Source organism: Drosophila serrata, unplaced genomic scaffold, assembly GCF_035046125.1.
Source record: "Drosophila serrata isolate PLE 108 unplaced genomic scaffold, ASM3504612v1 contig_253, whole genome shotgun sequence".
NCBI lineage: Eukaryota > Metazoa > Arthropoda > Insecta > Diptera > Drosophilidae > Drosophila > Drosophila serrata.
Window position 1 is genome coordinate 106,719 of NW_028257151.1, and position 16,295 is coordinate 123,013.

The 16,295-nt window shown below is 33.4% G+C and overlaps 2 protein-coding genes across 8 annotated transcripts in view; one reads left to right on the forward strand and one right to left on the reverse strand.

Annotated features, from left to right (window-relative positions):
- Positions 1-1,751: 1,751 nt before the first annotated feature.
- Positions 1,752-6,044, reverse strand: LOC110175937 (kelch-like protein 26). The gene is made up of 3 exons (XM_020942118.2): positions 5,512-6,044; positions 3,384-4,233; positions 1,752-2,913 (listed from the first exon to the last, which is right to left on the reverse strand). Exons 1-3 carry the CDS (start codon positions 5,677-5,679, stop codon positions 2,087-2,089), a joined length of 1,845 nt encoding a protein of 614 aa, XP_020797777.2. The 5' UTR covers positions 5,680-6,044; the 3' UTR covers positions 1,752-2,086.
- A 1,611-nt stretch (positions 6,045-7,655) lies between these two features.
- The window catches only part of RhoGAP19D (Rho GTPase activating protein at 19D), a 60,160-nt gene continuing 51,520 nt past the window's right edge, over positions 7,656-16,295 (forward strand). For 5 of the 7 annotated variants that reach the window (XM_086832901.1, XM_086832906.1, XM_086832904.1 and 2 more), the window contains exons 1-2: positions 7,680-8,101; positions 9,072-9,201. The gene's annotated coding sequence lies outside the window, so the exon portion shown is untranslated. Of the gene's footprint in view, positions 8,188-9,071; positions 9,202-16,295 lie in introns of all 7 variants that reach the window. The other 2 variants (XM_086832902.1, XM_086832903.1) reach the window with 2 other exon arrangements.

Consider the following 16,295-nt stretch of genomic DNA (forward strand, 5'->3'; position numbering starts at 1 on the left):
AATTAAGTATCTATGAACATTAAGTAAATTTGATCAATAATTAACTATGATCAGTAAGTATCTATGAACATTAAGTAACTATGATCAGTGATTAACTCTGAGCAGTGATTAACTCTGAGCAGTGATTAACTCTGAGCACTTAATAACTCAGAACAGTAAGTATCTATGATCAATAAGTATCTATGATCAGCAAGTACCTATGCCCAGTAAGTATCAATGACCAGTAACTATCTATGAACTTAAATAAACAATGACTTGCAACTTTTGTAACACAACACATATTTGAGACTTTGCTGGCAGCAGTCACTTCGTTCCGGGGATGTTAGAACCGGTTGGGAATTATATGCACTGATGTGCGAGATTTGTTTTGGAACAAATTTAAGCTATTTGAGTAAAACTATGGATTTATTCGTGTATTTAATTTTACTATTATATACATCGGAGCATGGCGAATCGGTGAACTATATGTACACATATATATAGTTGACATAGGAAAAATCGGACGATTTATTAAACCATGATTAGCAATTAACTATGAGCACTAAATAACTCTGAACACTAATTATCTATGAGCAGTAAGTATCTATGACCAGTATATATCATCAAACATTAAGTAACTATGATCAGTAAGTATCAATGAACTTTAAGTAACTATGATCAGTTAATAACTATGATCAGTGATTAACTATGAGCACTTAATAACTCTGAACACTAATTATCTATGAGCAGTAAGTAACTCTGAACAGTAAGTATCTATGACCATTTAGTATGTTTGTATGATCAGTTACTAACTTTGAACACTAATAAACAATGACTCGCAACTTTTGTAACACAGCACTTATGTGAGACTTGGCTGGCAGCAGTCACTTCGTTCCGGGGATGTTAGAACCAGTTGAGAATCATATGCACAGATGTGTGTAAGTAACTATGAGCAGTAAGTAACTCTGAACACTAAGTAGCAATGGCCAGTAAGTAACTCTGATTAGTAATTAACTATGACCACTAAGTACATATGACCAGTAAGTAACTATGATCAGTAAGTATCTATGACCAGTATGTATGATCAGTTACTAACTTTGAACACCTATAAACAATGACTTGCAACTTTTGTAACACAACACTTATGTGAGACTTGGCTGGCAGCAGTTACTTCGTTCCGGGGATGCTAGAACCAGTTGGGAATCATATGCACTGATGTACGAGATTTGTTTTGGAACAAATTTAAGATATTTGAGTGAAACTATGGAGTTATTCGTGAATATAATTTTACTAGTATATAAATCGGAGCATGCCGAATCAGTGGACTATATATATACATACATATATATACATATAGTTGCGATTGGAACGATCGGAAAATTAAAAAAAAAATCTTTGTAACTTCTCCAATTTTTAACAGATTTTCATCAAATTTGATATATAGGCATAATATATAATTTTAGAATTTTGTGCAAAATTTCATGAAAATCGGACTACTATATCATATAGTTTGGGGGAAAATGCAAAACAGTGAATAAAATGAAGGCAGGCAATACTTTATTGTTTTTTAACATAAATGTATATCAATTATATTATTAATTCCCAGTGATCGAATTTCAATTTACAAGGGTATACAAAGTTCGGCGTGCCGAAGTTAGTTTCCGTTCTTGTTTTAGATAAATATTAAATGTTTCAAGCAGTTACCAATTTTAAATTTATGTAATTCTTATTATTGCCAAAGACCATGAGTTAAATACAAAATTCCGTAGAAATTATTTATTGTATTTGATTTATATATTTAGGATTTAACATTTTACAAAATAGAAACAAAGGCTTCGTCTATGGTCTAAACAGTTTTTGTTGCCGTGTGCTTGGCACATTTACTTCACTGTACAGTCAACACAACACACAATCTCGCATGTAGGTTTTAAGCTATCTAAAAATACAACTACGACATATATCGTATATAAAAAATATTCGTTTACCTACAATTAGACATTAGAAATAAGTAATTACAAAAAAAATGTTGAGTTGAGAATCGCTAAATTCGTTGGGGAGAGAGAGACGGACGGATGAGTGGAGAAAGGAGGCGTTTAGAGAGCTGAAATCAGGAGCCAAACATGGGCACATAGATGGCCGCGCAGGTTGATTCCCAAACATCGTTCGGCGTATCCCACGAGTCCTTGCGATGCCACCAATCCTTGCTGTCCAGGTCATACGCCATCGTCTCCGAACTGGCTCGATCTATCGACTCCGTGGAGTCCAAGCCGCCCACAAAAAATATGGTTCGTCTCATCACAGTCACGCCCGAATAGAATTTGGGTGCCGGTATCTGGGTCTCCACGCTCCATGTATTGCTCTCGATGTCATAGGCGTAGATGTGCTGCACCAGCACCCGCGACTCGGTCAAACTCTCGTGCCAGCCGCCGCAGGCGTAGATCCGATTATCGATTGCCACCAGGACGTGATCACAGCAGGGCGTCGGCATCGGAGCCAGCTCCTGCCAGCGTTCTGCCTTTGTGTCAAAGCACCACATACTCGCCAGTATATTGGCCAAATGAATGCCACCGGATATATACAGCTTATCGCCCACAACGACGCCGGCATGTTGACTGCGATTCTCTTGCAAACTGGGCATAAATGTCCACACATTCCGGGCAATATCATATCGTTCCACATTGGAGATCCTACGCATCGCCTCCTCGGAGTAATCATCATGCTCCACAATACCACCCACCGCATACAGATGCTGTTTGCCCACGGCATTTAAAGAGAACCGGCAGCGATCCAATTGAATGGGGGCAATTGTCACCCAAGAGTTTCTCAGGGGGCAGTAACAGAAGCCGAAGGGATGGATATACTCCTTGAGGCAAACATCATAGGCGCCGCCCACGATGAAGAGTTCGTTGTTTAGGACGGCAGTGCCAAAGTTACCTGAAATATAAAGATATATATTAAAAATTAACCATGAAATGAATATAAACATATGTATAAAAGTTAGCAGAGTTGGCAAAGTTGCACCAAAAGGTCTCACAAGGGTTATCTTTTATTCTCTGTAGATTTATGAATGTGTCCTCTCTCTGGGACCAAAGGTGGCTATCAAATTTAGGGATAAATTGTAAAAGAAGCGAACGCAAGAGACCCTATAAAATTACTTGTCGATTGCCATGCGAGAGAAGTTGAATAATCAAAACAATTGAGCTAATTTCATGAGTTCTAAAGAGGCAGTCAAGAGAATGACAAGTAATTAAAATTAAATTATGGAGAGCATTGCTTGTTTAAGAACCGCTAAGATCATAAGTGAATTATGCTATTACACGCGTAGCTCATCTAAACCCTAAATGTCTGTGTGACCTTTAATCTTATTAACCTATATACGGTAATGTTTTAAGACTACAGCTCACATTGATCGATGTGCGGTATTGAGGTCAACTCATACCACTTCATTTTGGTGGGCGAGAAGCACATTATCACATTGGTCAGTCCCTTCCACTCGAAGCCACCGATCTTCAGCAGGCTGAGCTCCATGCCCCGCATATTTGTGGGTCCCTGTGGCAGTGATTGGTCCTCCAGTGGAACCTTTCCCTTTAGCAGCATCGTTAGATACTCTTCCTCAATGCGATCATAGTAGGCAGTGGGCAGCTGTAGTCGCTTTCCCTCGTCCAGGGAGCAATTTATTAGCCTCATATCGTCCAAAGACTTGAAGTTAATGTGCGGCCAATTGATTAATTTTAGTAGATCCCACAGCGTATTCTCCTCTACTTGCTGTTCCAGGCAATAACTGCAAACCAGACGCACCAGCTCCTGTTCTGTCACATCGATGGGGTAATTACTGGACAGGATAAATCGCAGCTGATCCACTTTGAGATCCTTGAAATCCGGTGTCGCAGAAAACTCTTCGAAGTGAGCGCATATATAGCGATAGGCCCGCTCCGATAAGGCCATCTGTCCATAGATTTCGGCCATTCCGGCAATGGCCAGGCAATTATCCATCTCGATTTCGGTCTCCAGGAAGAAGGTACACCTTTCGATAACCTCACGCACCTGGACATGCGTGGAAGCGGCCAGTATCTCCTCGATATTGTCGGAATTCAGTTCCAGCAGGGATGTGTATATGTAATCGATGATTGAGCCCATTGCCCGTGCAGTGATCCCATAAAGATTTATCTCATCCTGTCGCGATTCGATCATGGCACAGTCGGCGAACATTGCGCAAAAGTAATCGCTGCTGGCCGCCAGGACAACACGATGCGCCTGCAAAAGGATAATGAAGTAATTAGTTAAATAATATAGTCAAAGAAAGGCAAGCAAATTAATAATTAATGAGGTAAAATAATTGGTATTTGATAACATTTATTGGATAAAGGATTTATTTTATTATTTTCTGTAAAATATAAATATATTTTAAACGTGATTGTGTGGATGTTATCTCTAAAATTAAATGGTTTAAATTGATTGATAAACATAAAAGATATTTGACTATAAAGTATTGAAACCCAACCTTTTTTTAGCATCTTTAGAACATTGATCATTATTACTATTGAAAAATTAAGTAGTAGTTTACCCCAGTTTTTAAATTTAACTATAACCTTAATTTTGAATAAAATTTAGAATTTTTTTTACATTAATATATGATTATAATTTAGATACATTTATTAATTAAACTTGCAACTATAAAGGCATAAGCCAAAATATTCCCCCTTGATGATTAATTTAATTTTGAAATTTTTTCTTTTCGAAATTGTGGGCCTATACTTCAGATAAATATTTCTGGGAATTCCTAATTATATATATAGCGGCAGAAACAAATGCGTCATCGACAAAACAAATTAATTTTCGATTTTTGTGTTTTTTTTATTTATGTTTTTCGTTGCTTTTGTTTGTATTTATTTAGCAAGAGAAAGTGAAGATGAGCTTTTTTGGTGTCTGTGATTATCACGTCGCCTTCCGCTTTAGCTTTAACTTTATTGTTGCGCTACATTTTAATGAATTATTATATTATATACATATCTGCATATAAATTTGAATAATGACAGTCATTGGAATGGTTTGGATTATTTAAATAGCAATGGAAAGATTTTATACATAATAATAATACAATATATATTTATTATTAAGGTGTTAAATAGTGCTATTAGATTAACGAAAGTTTAGTGCGGTTTATGCGGTAACCAATATATGTTATAACGATAAAAAAAACCTTTGATAAACTTAAGTAAACTTGGTTTATTTAGGTTTAACACAATTACAAACGAAATTTACAAGCATTTCTATTAAAATTCAACAAAAAATTAGATGTTTTATAGATTCCTTCTTGAAATTTGGTATACAGATGTCTTGATATACATATATATAATCCAAAGGAATAATGAAAAATCCAATTGATAACAATTTTTACTTATAAACCCTATGTTTATAAAAAGAATCCATCTCAAATACCACAGAAAACCTATTGTAAACCAATTGTTTAATCATAATTTACAGTGAAACTTGATCTAGGTTAATTCTTTGGGTTAATTGGATTATCCGTACCTTGAAACGATGGTCCTCGACGATCAGCGTGACATCCGTAAGCTTGTCCTCCGTCCGGAGTTTGTTCAAGCCCCGCAAGAGGTTCTCCTCATCGCTGTTCGCGGTTTGCGTCGCCGTTGCCGTCGCTGCCGGCGCTACTGCTGCTGGCGTCGCTGCCGTGGCAGACATGGTGTATAAAGATTACCGATCCTCTGTTGATCCGCGTCGACCCCAAGACCGAGAGCCTCAAGGTTGGGGAATCCGTCAGATAAGACCGATTGAACCCAGGGATTCCGATGGCTGATAGCACGTACGCTGGGCGAGGGGGTGTAGGGGTGGCGGGCAAACGGGTGAAGAATTGGACGCGGACGGAGTGCGAGCGAGAGCACAGCACTTAATGTTTACACTCGCGGCCAGCGGTCAACTAACTGTTAATAATCGGTGGAACACAAATCGATGGCGAGCTTTAAATAAAAACTAAATTTCTTTTCTTCTCTTTTAAGCAACTCGGATTGTTGATTTATATTTTTGGTAGCAGGGTTGGCAGTATAGCTATTTTCAAGCTAGATCGAGCTAGATTTGAAAATGGAAAAGCTTATGAAATGTGCCATTATCTTATAGCCTTAAAAATTGTTTTAATAATATTAATTTAGCAATAATTGAATTCCTGCATCAACGATTTATTTAATACAACAAATATATACATATTTTACTGACTTTAACTATTTTACCACTAGATCTAGCGTTCTTCAGTTGGATTTCCCTGTCACTTCCTACATACAATTACCCCAATTTAAACCTTACTCTTTTGTAAATTTTCATTGAACTTCTCCCCACCCTATTGTTTAAGTTGCTAAATTATAGTAACAAATACAATAATAAATATCTCATATCATTTATAAAAAAAAACTTATCAAAGATACAAAAAAATAAAGCGTACTTCAATTGCCAAATTGTGCTATTTGCTTTTTGCGAATTTGGCTTTTTTTAAATTACTACCACTACTAAATACAGTGGTTATAATTTTAGTTTCTTTTAATCTAAATTAATTAATTTTATTTATAGCTTATTTGTACTCAGAATTTAACTTTTACGGATGGTCATAACCTGGCAACACTATTTGTTAGTAAAAGCGCTTGAGCTGGTAGAGAAACGATAGCACTATCGATAATATTTAATATTTTAAGACACCGATGTTTTGTTTTGAAACATCGTTAGTGACTCTTATTAAAATATTGTTACTCATATTTACATTACAAGGCTTTTCTTCAGTAAGAGATACTTCTACGACTAATGGGCAGGAAGTTGCCCCCAATTCACATCGCCGATTTACGTGCTCTTGCAATATTATTGGTAGGGCTACACACGGTCCGACCAAAAAGTGAAGGGAAATGCATGATGAACGAATTTACATTTTAAAATTTCTATACTCTTAATAAAAGCTTAAAATCTATCACATAATTCAAACCAATTAATATATATATCAAAATACACATATGAATACAAATAAATGTATACAAACTTCTAAAAAGTTAATATGTTTGAGTTACATTTTCAATATGGAAATTTTATTAAATCCTAGAATATCCAATTCCAACGCTAATTAAAAATTACAATAATTACTAGTGAATAACTGAAAATATCAGCAGTTAAAAAAATATGTTTCCATACATATTACTTATACGATATTTTCTTAATTTTCCAAAGTCGCTTAAAATACAAACTGAATGGCTGCAAAGCCAGTGCGGCTAAAAACTTATTATAAATCGACGATTTTAATTGCTAAATAAGGGATAAACAAATTTAAAAAAATTAAAATAAACTTAAAGATAACAGAATAGACAAGGTATATTCCATGTCTTTCTACTGCGTTTTTGGCTGACATTGAGCGGTGGCATTTTTTCTTCGTTCTCTGCTTAATATATAGCCAAACATCGCCGACATATTCATTAATTCAGCAATTCAGTCCTATAGGGATCATACTGAATACATTATATTGCAGTTTTAATTAAAAAAACTAAAATAAAAAATAAATCTGCATGGCGAAACCCGATTTTAGTCCCAATAGTTATCGCTTATCGAATTAATAGCCAAAATGGATCGAGGCTGGGCTAAACTCTCAGCCAAGTTCTGAACCGGGTGGATGTGCCCGCGCTAGGCAATGAAACGCGCTAATGAGACCAAACAAATGGTGTGTCCAAGTTATTTTCTGCCCAGCCGCGCCCGGTCACTCTGCTCGCGACATCGAAAGCAAGAAAATCGAGTGGAAAGCGGAGAGAGAGAAGTAAAACAAAAAAGCAAAAAAACAGCGAACCTGCACACATTTAAATTAATTAAATGCCTAAATGCTGCAGCCGAACGCAAGTGCGTGTGCGAAATTCGGTGTAATAAATTAATAAACGTAACAGCCGCTAAAGTGTCGCGTGAAATTTTTTTCTTGTGAAAGGAAAAGGCGAAGTGTTAAAAAAAGTGCGTCCACAAAAAAAGAAACGAAAAGAAAGAGATAAAGGAAGCCAAAAAGAGCGGTGGCAGGCAAAAACAAAAAATGCAATAAATAAAACAAACACATAGTTCAATATCTTTGCTGAAGTACTATTTTCCATCGTTTTTTGTAAGGTTTTTTTTTTTGTTTCTGAACATTTTTTGGTTGCCGCCAGAACAGCAACAACAACAACAGCAAACGCTGAAGAAGCAACAGTAAGAAGAGGAAGATGGGGCGAGAAGCAGCGGCAACAAGAACAACAAATGCATAAATGTGAAAGAAATGGAAATTTTTGTTATTTTTTTTGTCTTTTGTTTTTGCAAATGCAATCATTTTGAAATTGTCGCGTTGTTGTTTTCTCACTCTGTCTCCCTAGCCCCTGCTGCTATCTCTTTCCTGCGCTACAACCTTTAAGAGCAGGAAGAAGAGGCAAAGCAATTACGAAAGGAAAGAAAAGAAGCTGCAAAGACTCATGTGCGTGTGTAGGTGTGTGTGTGTGTTTTTTTTTTTGAGTGCCCGAGTGTTTGTGTGTGAGAGCGCGCCACATGAGGAAATTGGCAGCAGCGACGCCAGCAGCGGCAGCGCGTAGTTACCAAAATATAAAAAATTGTACTAGCAAAACAACATAAAAACAACAAGAAAACCGTAGAAACAGTTAAGGACAAAATGAAAGCACCACCAAATATAGTTCACTTCAAAAATTATGTAATATTTCCGATTTATTTAATTTTTTACTCCTAAAAAAAATATAAAGAATAATTGTATAAATATAACAAATTGTTCTGAAACTATTTACCAATTTTAAAGTAATTACAATTAATTTAACGAGGTGCTATAAACTCGACCTTAACTGTTTATTACATTTGTTTATTTTGATATAGTTCTTTATTTCATTTTCCCTGCTACTGACTCACGTTTCGCTGATAAGAAGAAGAAGAGAAAATAAGGCAGTATAAGGAGACGAATAAAACAAAGAGTAGGGCAGAAAAAGGATTGCGGAATTTCCTATAATAATAAACAAGAACAAAAATATATTCCCTTATCAGCAAATTTTTAATATGATTTGTGTTTTTTTGTTTGTGCGTGTTTTTCTCTCTAGTTTGCATGAACAGCTACAAATGACAACAACAAAAATGTGTAAACAAAAAATAATAATAAATCAAGAAATTTAATTTAAATAAACGAAGGAAAAACGACGAATTTAAACGAAGTTAAAAGCTGCTTTTGGGGTAAGTTAATTCCAGTGTAATTACAATTTGTTGTAAATCTAAACAAGAAAACAATCGTGGAAGATTAAGGGAAATAGAAAGAAGAAGATGAGTAAGAGAAGTAGCAGCACTATGTCTCTTTCGCCCTCTTCCTTTATGCCCTATCTTTATTGGTCCTTCTCTCAGCTCCCTCCTTTTTGATGACTTCTGCCATTTCCCGTTGTTCGCCAGCAGCGAAAGTTGTCTTCCTGCCTTTTGGTCTCTTTTTAGTTTTGTTGTTTTTGTTTTGTATTTTATTGTATTATGTGTTTTATTGTGTTCTTCACGTTTCGAACCATCTCCTTTTTTCTTTTATTTTTTTGCTACGTTATTTTATCCGGAGAAATGCAAATTGGGTGAACTTTGTTTTGGATTTACCAAGAATTTGCAGTGGAAAAGATTTTTTTTGGAAAAAAGAAGATGATTATTACGATTACAGGTCATCATTTTGGAATATAAAATATTACAAATGATACTTTTAGGAATAGAAATATTTTATATAAGGAATACTTGTTAAATACTAGTTTTTATTGGTTTTTAGTGCATTTAAAAATCCGTTTTCTTTTTATTTAGGATTAAAATGTTGAATTACCATATTTATTTATTTTTATTACACTTGCAGGGTATTATAATTTTACTCAGAAGCTTATGTAATTGCCTTAAATTCGTATCAATTTTTATTTGTAATTTTACCCAAGTACATAATATTGTTTGTTTTAGGCAATTAGATAATTAACCCAAATTATTGGCTAATTTTAATGTAAGCACAGTAATTTGCATTCGATATTTAATAATGATCGCTGGATCTGCGGATATTTTCTTCTGTTGCATTTTTTTTTTTTACCTTTACCTTTACCTTTACCTTTTCATTTCATTGACATTGCCCTGAACTTGAAGACAATAAACAAACGACAAGCAAATAAACACAATACTCTACACACGCTCACACACCACAACAGTGATGGGGTTTTGTCTCTTCGTCGTCTCTTTTTCAAATAGTAGTAAAAGTCAATAGATAATTACGTATAATGAGCAAAGAATTACATTGCCCAATTGGCAATTATTGCAACAATAGTTAAATAATAATAACGGGCATTTTGACCGAATCACGAATTGTAAGAAAATTCGACTCTTTTCGCCGGACTTCGACTTCGAGTTCGAGTTCGACTTCGACTTTGGTTGCTGTTACTGTTATTACCACCATCGCTCCATGGGTTAATGTATTTTAATCTTTTTTTTTTTTGTTGTTGTTTTTGCCGTTGTTATTGTCTTGGTCAACACGCAAGAAGCAAAAGTAACACAAGAAAAAGAAAACATACAGCAGAGGGCTGGCAAAGAAATAAAAACAGTAACAAAGCGAAATTACATAAAACCTTGGAGTTGCACTGAAGGAAATTGTTTGTATGTTTTAAGCAAAAATAGTTGCCAAGTCCTTGGAATTGGTATTTCAAGTTTATTGTCAATAGAAAGTGGTAAATGGTTGCGTTTAACAGAAACTACATTGATTATTAATCAATAATCACTGATAGATTTTTTTCGATAGTACTTATAAACACAATATGATCACTGATCATGATACGAGATTTTTTCCTTTATGATTAGCAAAAAAGGAGTGTTGAAAAAGTAGTTATATCGGTTGAAATATTGTTAACAATAATAAAATAATCACTGTATTACTAATTCGGTGATCACTGATCACTGATAGATTTCTTACGATAGTTATGATCACTGATTATGATGCAAGATTTCTTCTATCATGCAAATCATTATCAAAAAAGTAGTGTTAAAATAGAAGTTATATCGTTGGTTGAAATATTGTTAACAATAATCACTAATTATTACTAATCTGTTGATCACTGATCACTGGTAGATTTCTTACGATAGTTATGATCACTGATTATGATGCAAGATTTTTTCCAATCATGAAAAAAAGTGTTTAAATAGTAGTTATATCGTTGATTTAAATGTCATTGAAAATAATAAAGGAATTAAAGGAATGCAAACCAGCAAAACACACTTGATCACTGTATGTCTATTCCGGTGATCACTGATCAGTGATCATGTTGTTCTGTTGTTTATAATAGGAGCGCACCTGTTTCTAAAAATATTGAAAAGTCGAATAGAATTAATTTTAGTTTATCATTAGTACACAATTTTATTCTTTTCTTTTATATCTTAATGTAAAATCAGCAACTAATGTCTAAAAAATATGGAAAAGTCCAATAGAATTAATTCTAGTTTATCATTAGTACACAATTTTATTCTTTTCCTTTATATCTATATGTAAAATCAGTTATATTTCAAAAGATTTCCAAGTAATTAGGAGTAATCACCATCATCAACCATCATCTTTAAATACTTTATAGCATCTTCTAGTCGATTTCTCTCAGTGTCGTCGTGGAGGAGGGGGCCTGGGAACTGCTGTCCTCACCTTTTGTTTTAAGCCTGATGGAAGCAAACGAAGCACGAGCCGCCTTTTTAACTTAACTCAAACTCAAACTGAAACTCAGACTGAAGCTCTCTGCTCAACGTGAGGCAAACGAACTCGAACCTCGAACCCGACTTGCCCAAGTCGCTTGATTAACCTTCTTTTTTTTATTACAATATTTTTTCGTTGACTTTTTGTTTTGGTCATGGTTTCAAGGCGGCCACGTTCGGGATGGGAAATTAAATGAACTGCAATTACTGCACCCAAAAACAAAAAATCCAAAAAAAAACTAAAAATAAAATAAAAAAAACTAAGAAAGAGAATGGAAGTTTGAGGTAGATAGGATCTGTGGGGCTATAAAAGAGAACAGAGTTCAAGGGAAGAGAGTCAATCTAAAGACTTTACTTGACAAGTACAGTAGTTTTATGGCAATAGTTATTGTAGTGATTTATTCACTAAATGATATTATTCATACAAAAAAAGAAAGGAAAGAATTTTAGCACCTGTTTGGTGATGTTTGGTTTTCAATCAAATTAAACAGATAAAAAAGTTTCTGGTACTTAAAAACAGCTTTAGCAAAACTTTAGATAAAGATTGTTGAATCAGAATAAATTCATGCACAATGCATTCCAAAGTATAGTATAGTATATAATATATGTATTATATCTTAAACCTAAATATTTGTACGTTTTGTTAAGCAATTCATTGCCTATTTAACAATAATAATACAAATGATTGTTATTAATGTTCATCTAAAAAAGCAATATACTTGCTTTTCATTATGTATGTATTTATTTTATTTTTTATACCTTTGAAGGGTATTATAATTTTTTCAGTGAAGTTATTTTCCAATCGATATATCATATAGATTTATAATCAGCATCATCAGACGATTCGATCTAGCCTTGCTGATTTGTAAACCTTATAAAAACTATCATAAAATAACTTTTCACTTTAAAATTAATACATTTTTGACTATGTTATGATTGATTTTCAGTAATCGATCAATTTCCATGTACAATTTGCAAGGGTATACAAAATTCGACTTTTTAACGTTTGCTTTCTTTCTAGTTTTTAATAAATTCATAATATTCATAATGTTCCATGACACATTCACCTTGTTATACCCTTGAAAAGAGTATTATACATATTTTCAACTATGTAAATAATTGAAAAGGAATATTCTGAATCAGCAGCAACAGCCCAATCGATTTAGTCATTTTAATTTAATACAAAATGATTATAGAAATGAATAAAAAGCAAGTACTTTCCTATACTCGAAATACATTAATCACACAATTAAATCACAAATTGCAAGGGCATACACACTTCGTCTGTTCGTTGTTTATATATTTTTTAGTGTATATATTTATTTGGTTTTTTTTTGTTCTCTATTACTCATTTAGTGTTGTTGGTTGGTTGCTGACTCGTCGGTTAATTAAGCTCGCCGGACATTTGTCAACAGCTTGTCGTTGTTCTTTTTGTTACTTTTGCTTTGGCTTTTGTTGTAAGAGTCGCGTGAAATTTACAACGTTATACAATTTAAATACTAGAATTAACCAATTGCCTTTGTTGTCGTTGTTGTAGTTGTCGTGTTTGTTGTTGCATGAAACAACAATGACACTAAAAAGCAAAGTGAGAACGCTGAGTTTATTGTGGAACATGACTCTAAGCTTTACAAATTCTACTCATTCGAATTGTTACAAATGCAATTAGAATAATGTAAAAGTACTGAGTAACACACTATTTATCAGGTATTACAAAGAAAGAGAACGTACAACTGTTATATATTTAATAAGACAAATTTAATTAATATAGAATACTAGGTAAATGTTTGACTACAAATAATGTTTTGAAGAAATTATTCACTGCATTTTTTTTACTATACATCTTATGCTAAACTTGTTCTCCAAATAGTCTTTAAATAATTATGGAATTATATTCTACATATAACCCCCTTAAAAAAGCTTTTATATATTTACCACCTTATTAATTGTGTTAGAGATTCATTGCCAAAGTGCCCCACACAGCTGCAACATTTTCATGTGGACACTCTCGTAACATATGTATATATATTTATACATATATTAATAATATGAAACGCTTAATAGCTTAGCAACCGATAAAATGTTTTACGATAATGCGCCAGAAGTCAAGAGCAGCGAAATACTATTGTTAAATAATTTTTGTGTAATTCTTTGGCATAGTTTTTCTAGTTGCTAGTTTCATTTCCGCATTTTGTCCCCCAAAATATGGGTGATTTTTAGGAAGAGAAGAGGTTACATGTTTTTCATAAATAAATAAAGAAATTACCTTTGATTATTTAACTAATATAAAAGTACACTTTTAGTATAAATAAAATAACCTTTATATATAATCATTTTCTAAAGATCTCTCCCATTTTGTTCTGTGTAATAAAATTTCATTTACTTGCCGTCGCTCTTGTTGTTATTCTTTTTTCCTCTGCAATTGCCGCATTTCCTATTTTCACGTTCCAAAGTTTTTGTCATTTCATTAGAAACTTACTTCTTCGCTTATCTTTAAAAAGACGAGAAGAACAAGACGAAAATGTAGAGAAGACAGTGAATAATATTAAAGCAACGAGCAAACGACCTTGGCATTCTTTTTGTTCAAGTGAAAACAAATCTAGAGTAGGGCAAAAGAAGAAAAATTAACATCGGTTTCTATATAGCACGCAGTTTTATAAAACTGCAACGATAAGCAATGATATTTGCCTGATCCGAAATGTAAATACAAATTTATTGATATTCAATATTTACATTGGGTGTGTGAGCCAGACTTGTTAATAAAAAAAGAGGAATGTCCCTAAGTAGGTGGGATTACCATAAATATTGAGCATTTAAAATATTAACAACAAAAAGCATTGAGTTAGCTTAAAGAAATAACACTAAAAGCTTGTATTTAAAGTCTTTAACAATTTAAATGCTGCCTAAAATGTATGACAAATATTTAACTATAATCACATTATTAAACCTATATTAAATACAATATATATAATATATAATAAATTATACATATATAATAATAATATAATATAATATGTATAATATAATATATTATAATAAAATATTTATAATATAATATATATAATAATATAATAAAAAGATACCCAAAAAAACGGTAAATATTTTCGCATTGTAAAAATTCTGGAACCCCTTTTGAAAATATTCCCCAATTGAGGCAATAAGCATTTGCATTGATCTGTTATTTGTCCCCATCGAATCGTTTATTATTTAATATTTACTCGCAAAGTGCAAACAAATTGAAATCGTTGTTGTCGTTGTCGCAATTGTCTTTTTCTTATCATTGCCGCCTGGCCAAAAGCAAATAAACAGCAAATTGCAAAAAATGCGAGTAATAGAGGTGCCACGAAGGCAAATTTCATAACAAAATAAAACGACTGGAAATGAAAATGGGAAAATGGGAAAATGTGGGGAGGGGTGAAAGAGAGGAGCGTGTCGTCTGATTGGGATTTGGGTATTGGGGTTTATTTCTTCACCCCGTGGAAATCGGACACCTCTCGAATGTCCTCGCATTTTTCAGGTGGGCTTCAGGTGAAAGAGGGGAGGGGGTGGTGGGTCTGGTGATTGGGCTTTGTCCATGTGATTACATTTCACGCCCCAGTCCTGAACCCGAACCTGAACCCAAATCCAAAAGGCCGGAAGAGACGGAAAGGAAATGCAGCAGGAAGCAGTCTGTCAGCCAAGTGGCAGGCACTGCACTGAGAGAAAAATATCATGAATATCATGAATATGGTATATCTAAGCATTTAATGTGGTTGAAGTTGGTCTTTGGTTTTGATTATCAATATTTAATGGATTGTTTTATATTTGTCACGTAAATACGAGATATTTTTGTCTTCTCGCAAGAGATTCATATTTTCCCAAGGCCTAAAATTGTAAAATTTTTAAAAATATATATATATATTGAAAATATAATTAAACAAAGAAAGGAAAGGAAATATACTATTGCAGTTTGCGAATGAATTATAGAAGTATATCGGAAATCGATATAACTAAGCTTAAAATATTAGCAATCTTTGATTTGATTTTTATAAATTTTTTAAATGACTTATTTTGGACAAATTTTAAATTAAAAAAAAACTCCAAACTAACCCAAATTCAAATTCATTCATTTTAATTCTGAAAAAATTCATTTGTAAGATTTTATAATGATATATTAATATATCTGCATACAATTTAAAATTTACACAAATTACTTTTTTGTTATACAAATCTGGCAATTTTAATAATAAAACCCTTTGTAAAATGTTAGTAAAATTGTTAAATTTTTATTTTTCTGCATAATATAGATAGATCGACTCGGCTGCTGATGCATTTTTCGGAATATATATGATTTATAAGGATTAAAAAGACTCCTTCACTGCGTTGCAAAGTTCTGACTAAAATAATAATAGGGTTTAACAATATCATTATTATTCAAATATCTCCTTTTATTCTTCATAATTTTTGAACCGTGTAGACGGAATCCAGATTCAACTCAGGTTCAGACTCATCAACGTCGCCATTATCAACTCGAGCGTTGTGATTATCCTGATGATTGTGCCACTGCCGCTGTCATTTTATCTCAGGCCTGCGTTTTGGGTGGTTCGCTTTGGTCCCCCTGG

Coding starts and splice junctions, on each gene's coding strand:
- LOC110175937 (XM_020942118.2), bottom strand. CDS start 5,679: ATGTCTGCCACGGCAGCGACGCCAGCAGCAGTAGCGCCGGCAGCGACG. Junction 4,234..5,511: donor TCGAGGACCATCGTTTCAAG/GTACGGATAATC, acceptor ATCCTTTTGCAG/GCGCATCGTGTTGTCCTGGC. Junction 2,914..3,383: donor AATACCGCACATCGATCAAT/GTGAGCTGTAGT, acceptor TTTATATTTCAG/GTAACTTTGGCACTGCCGTC.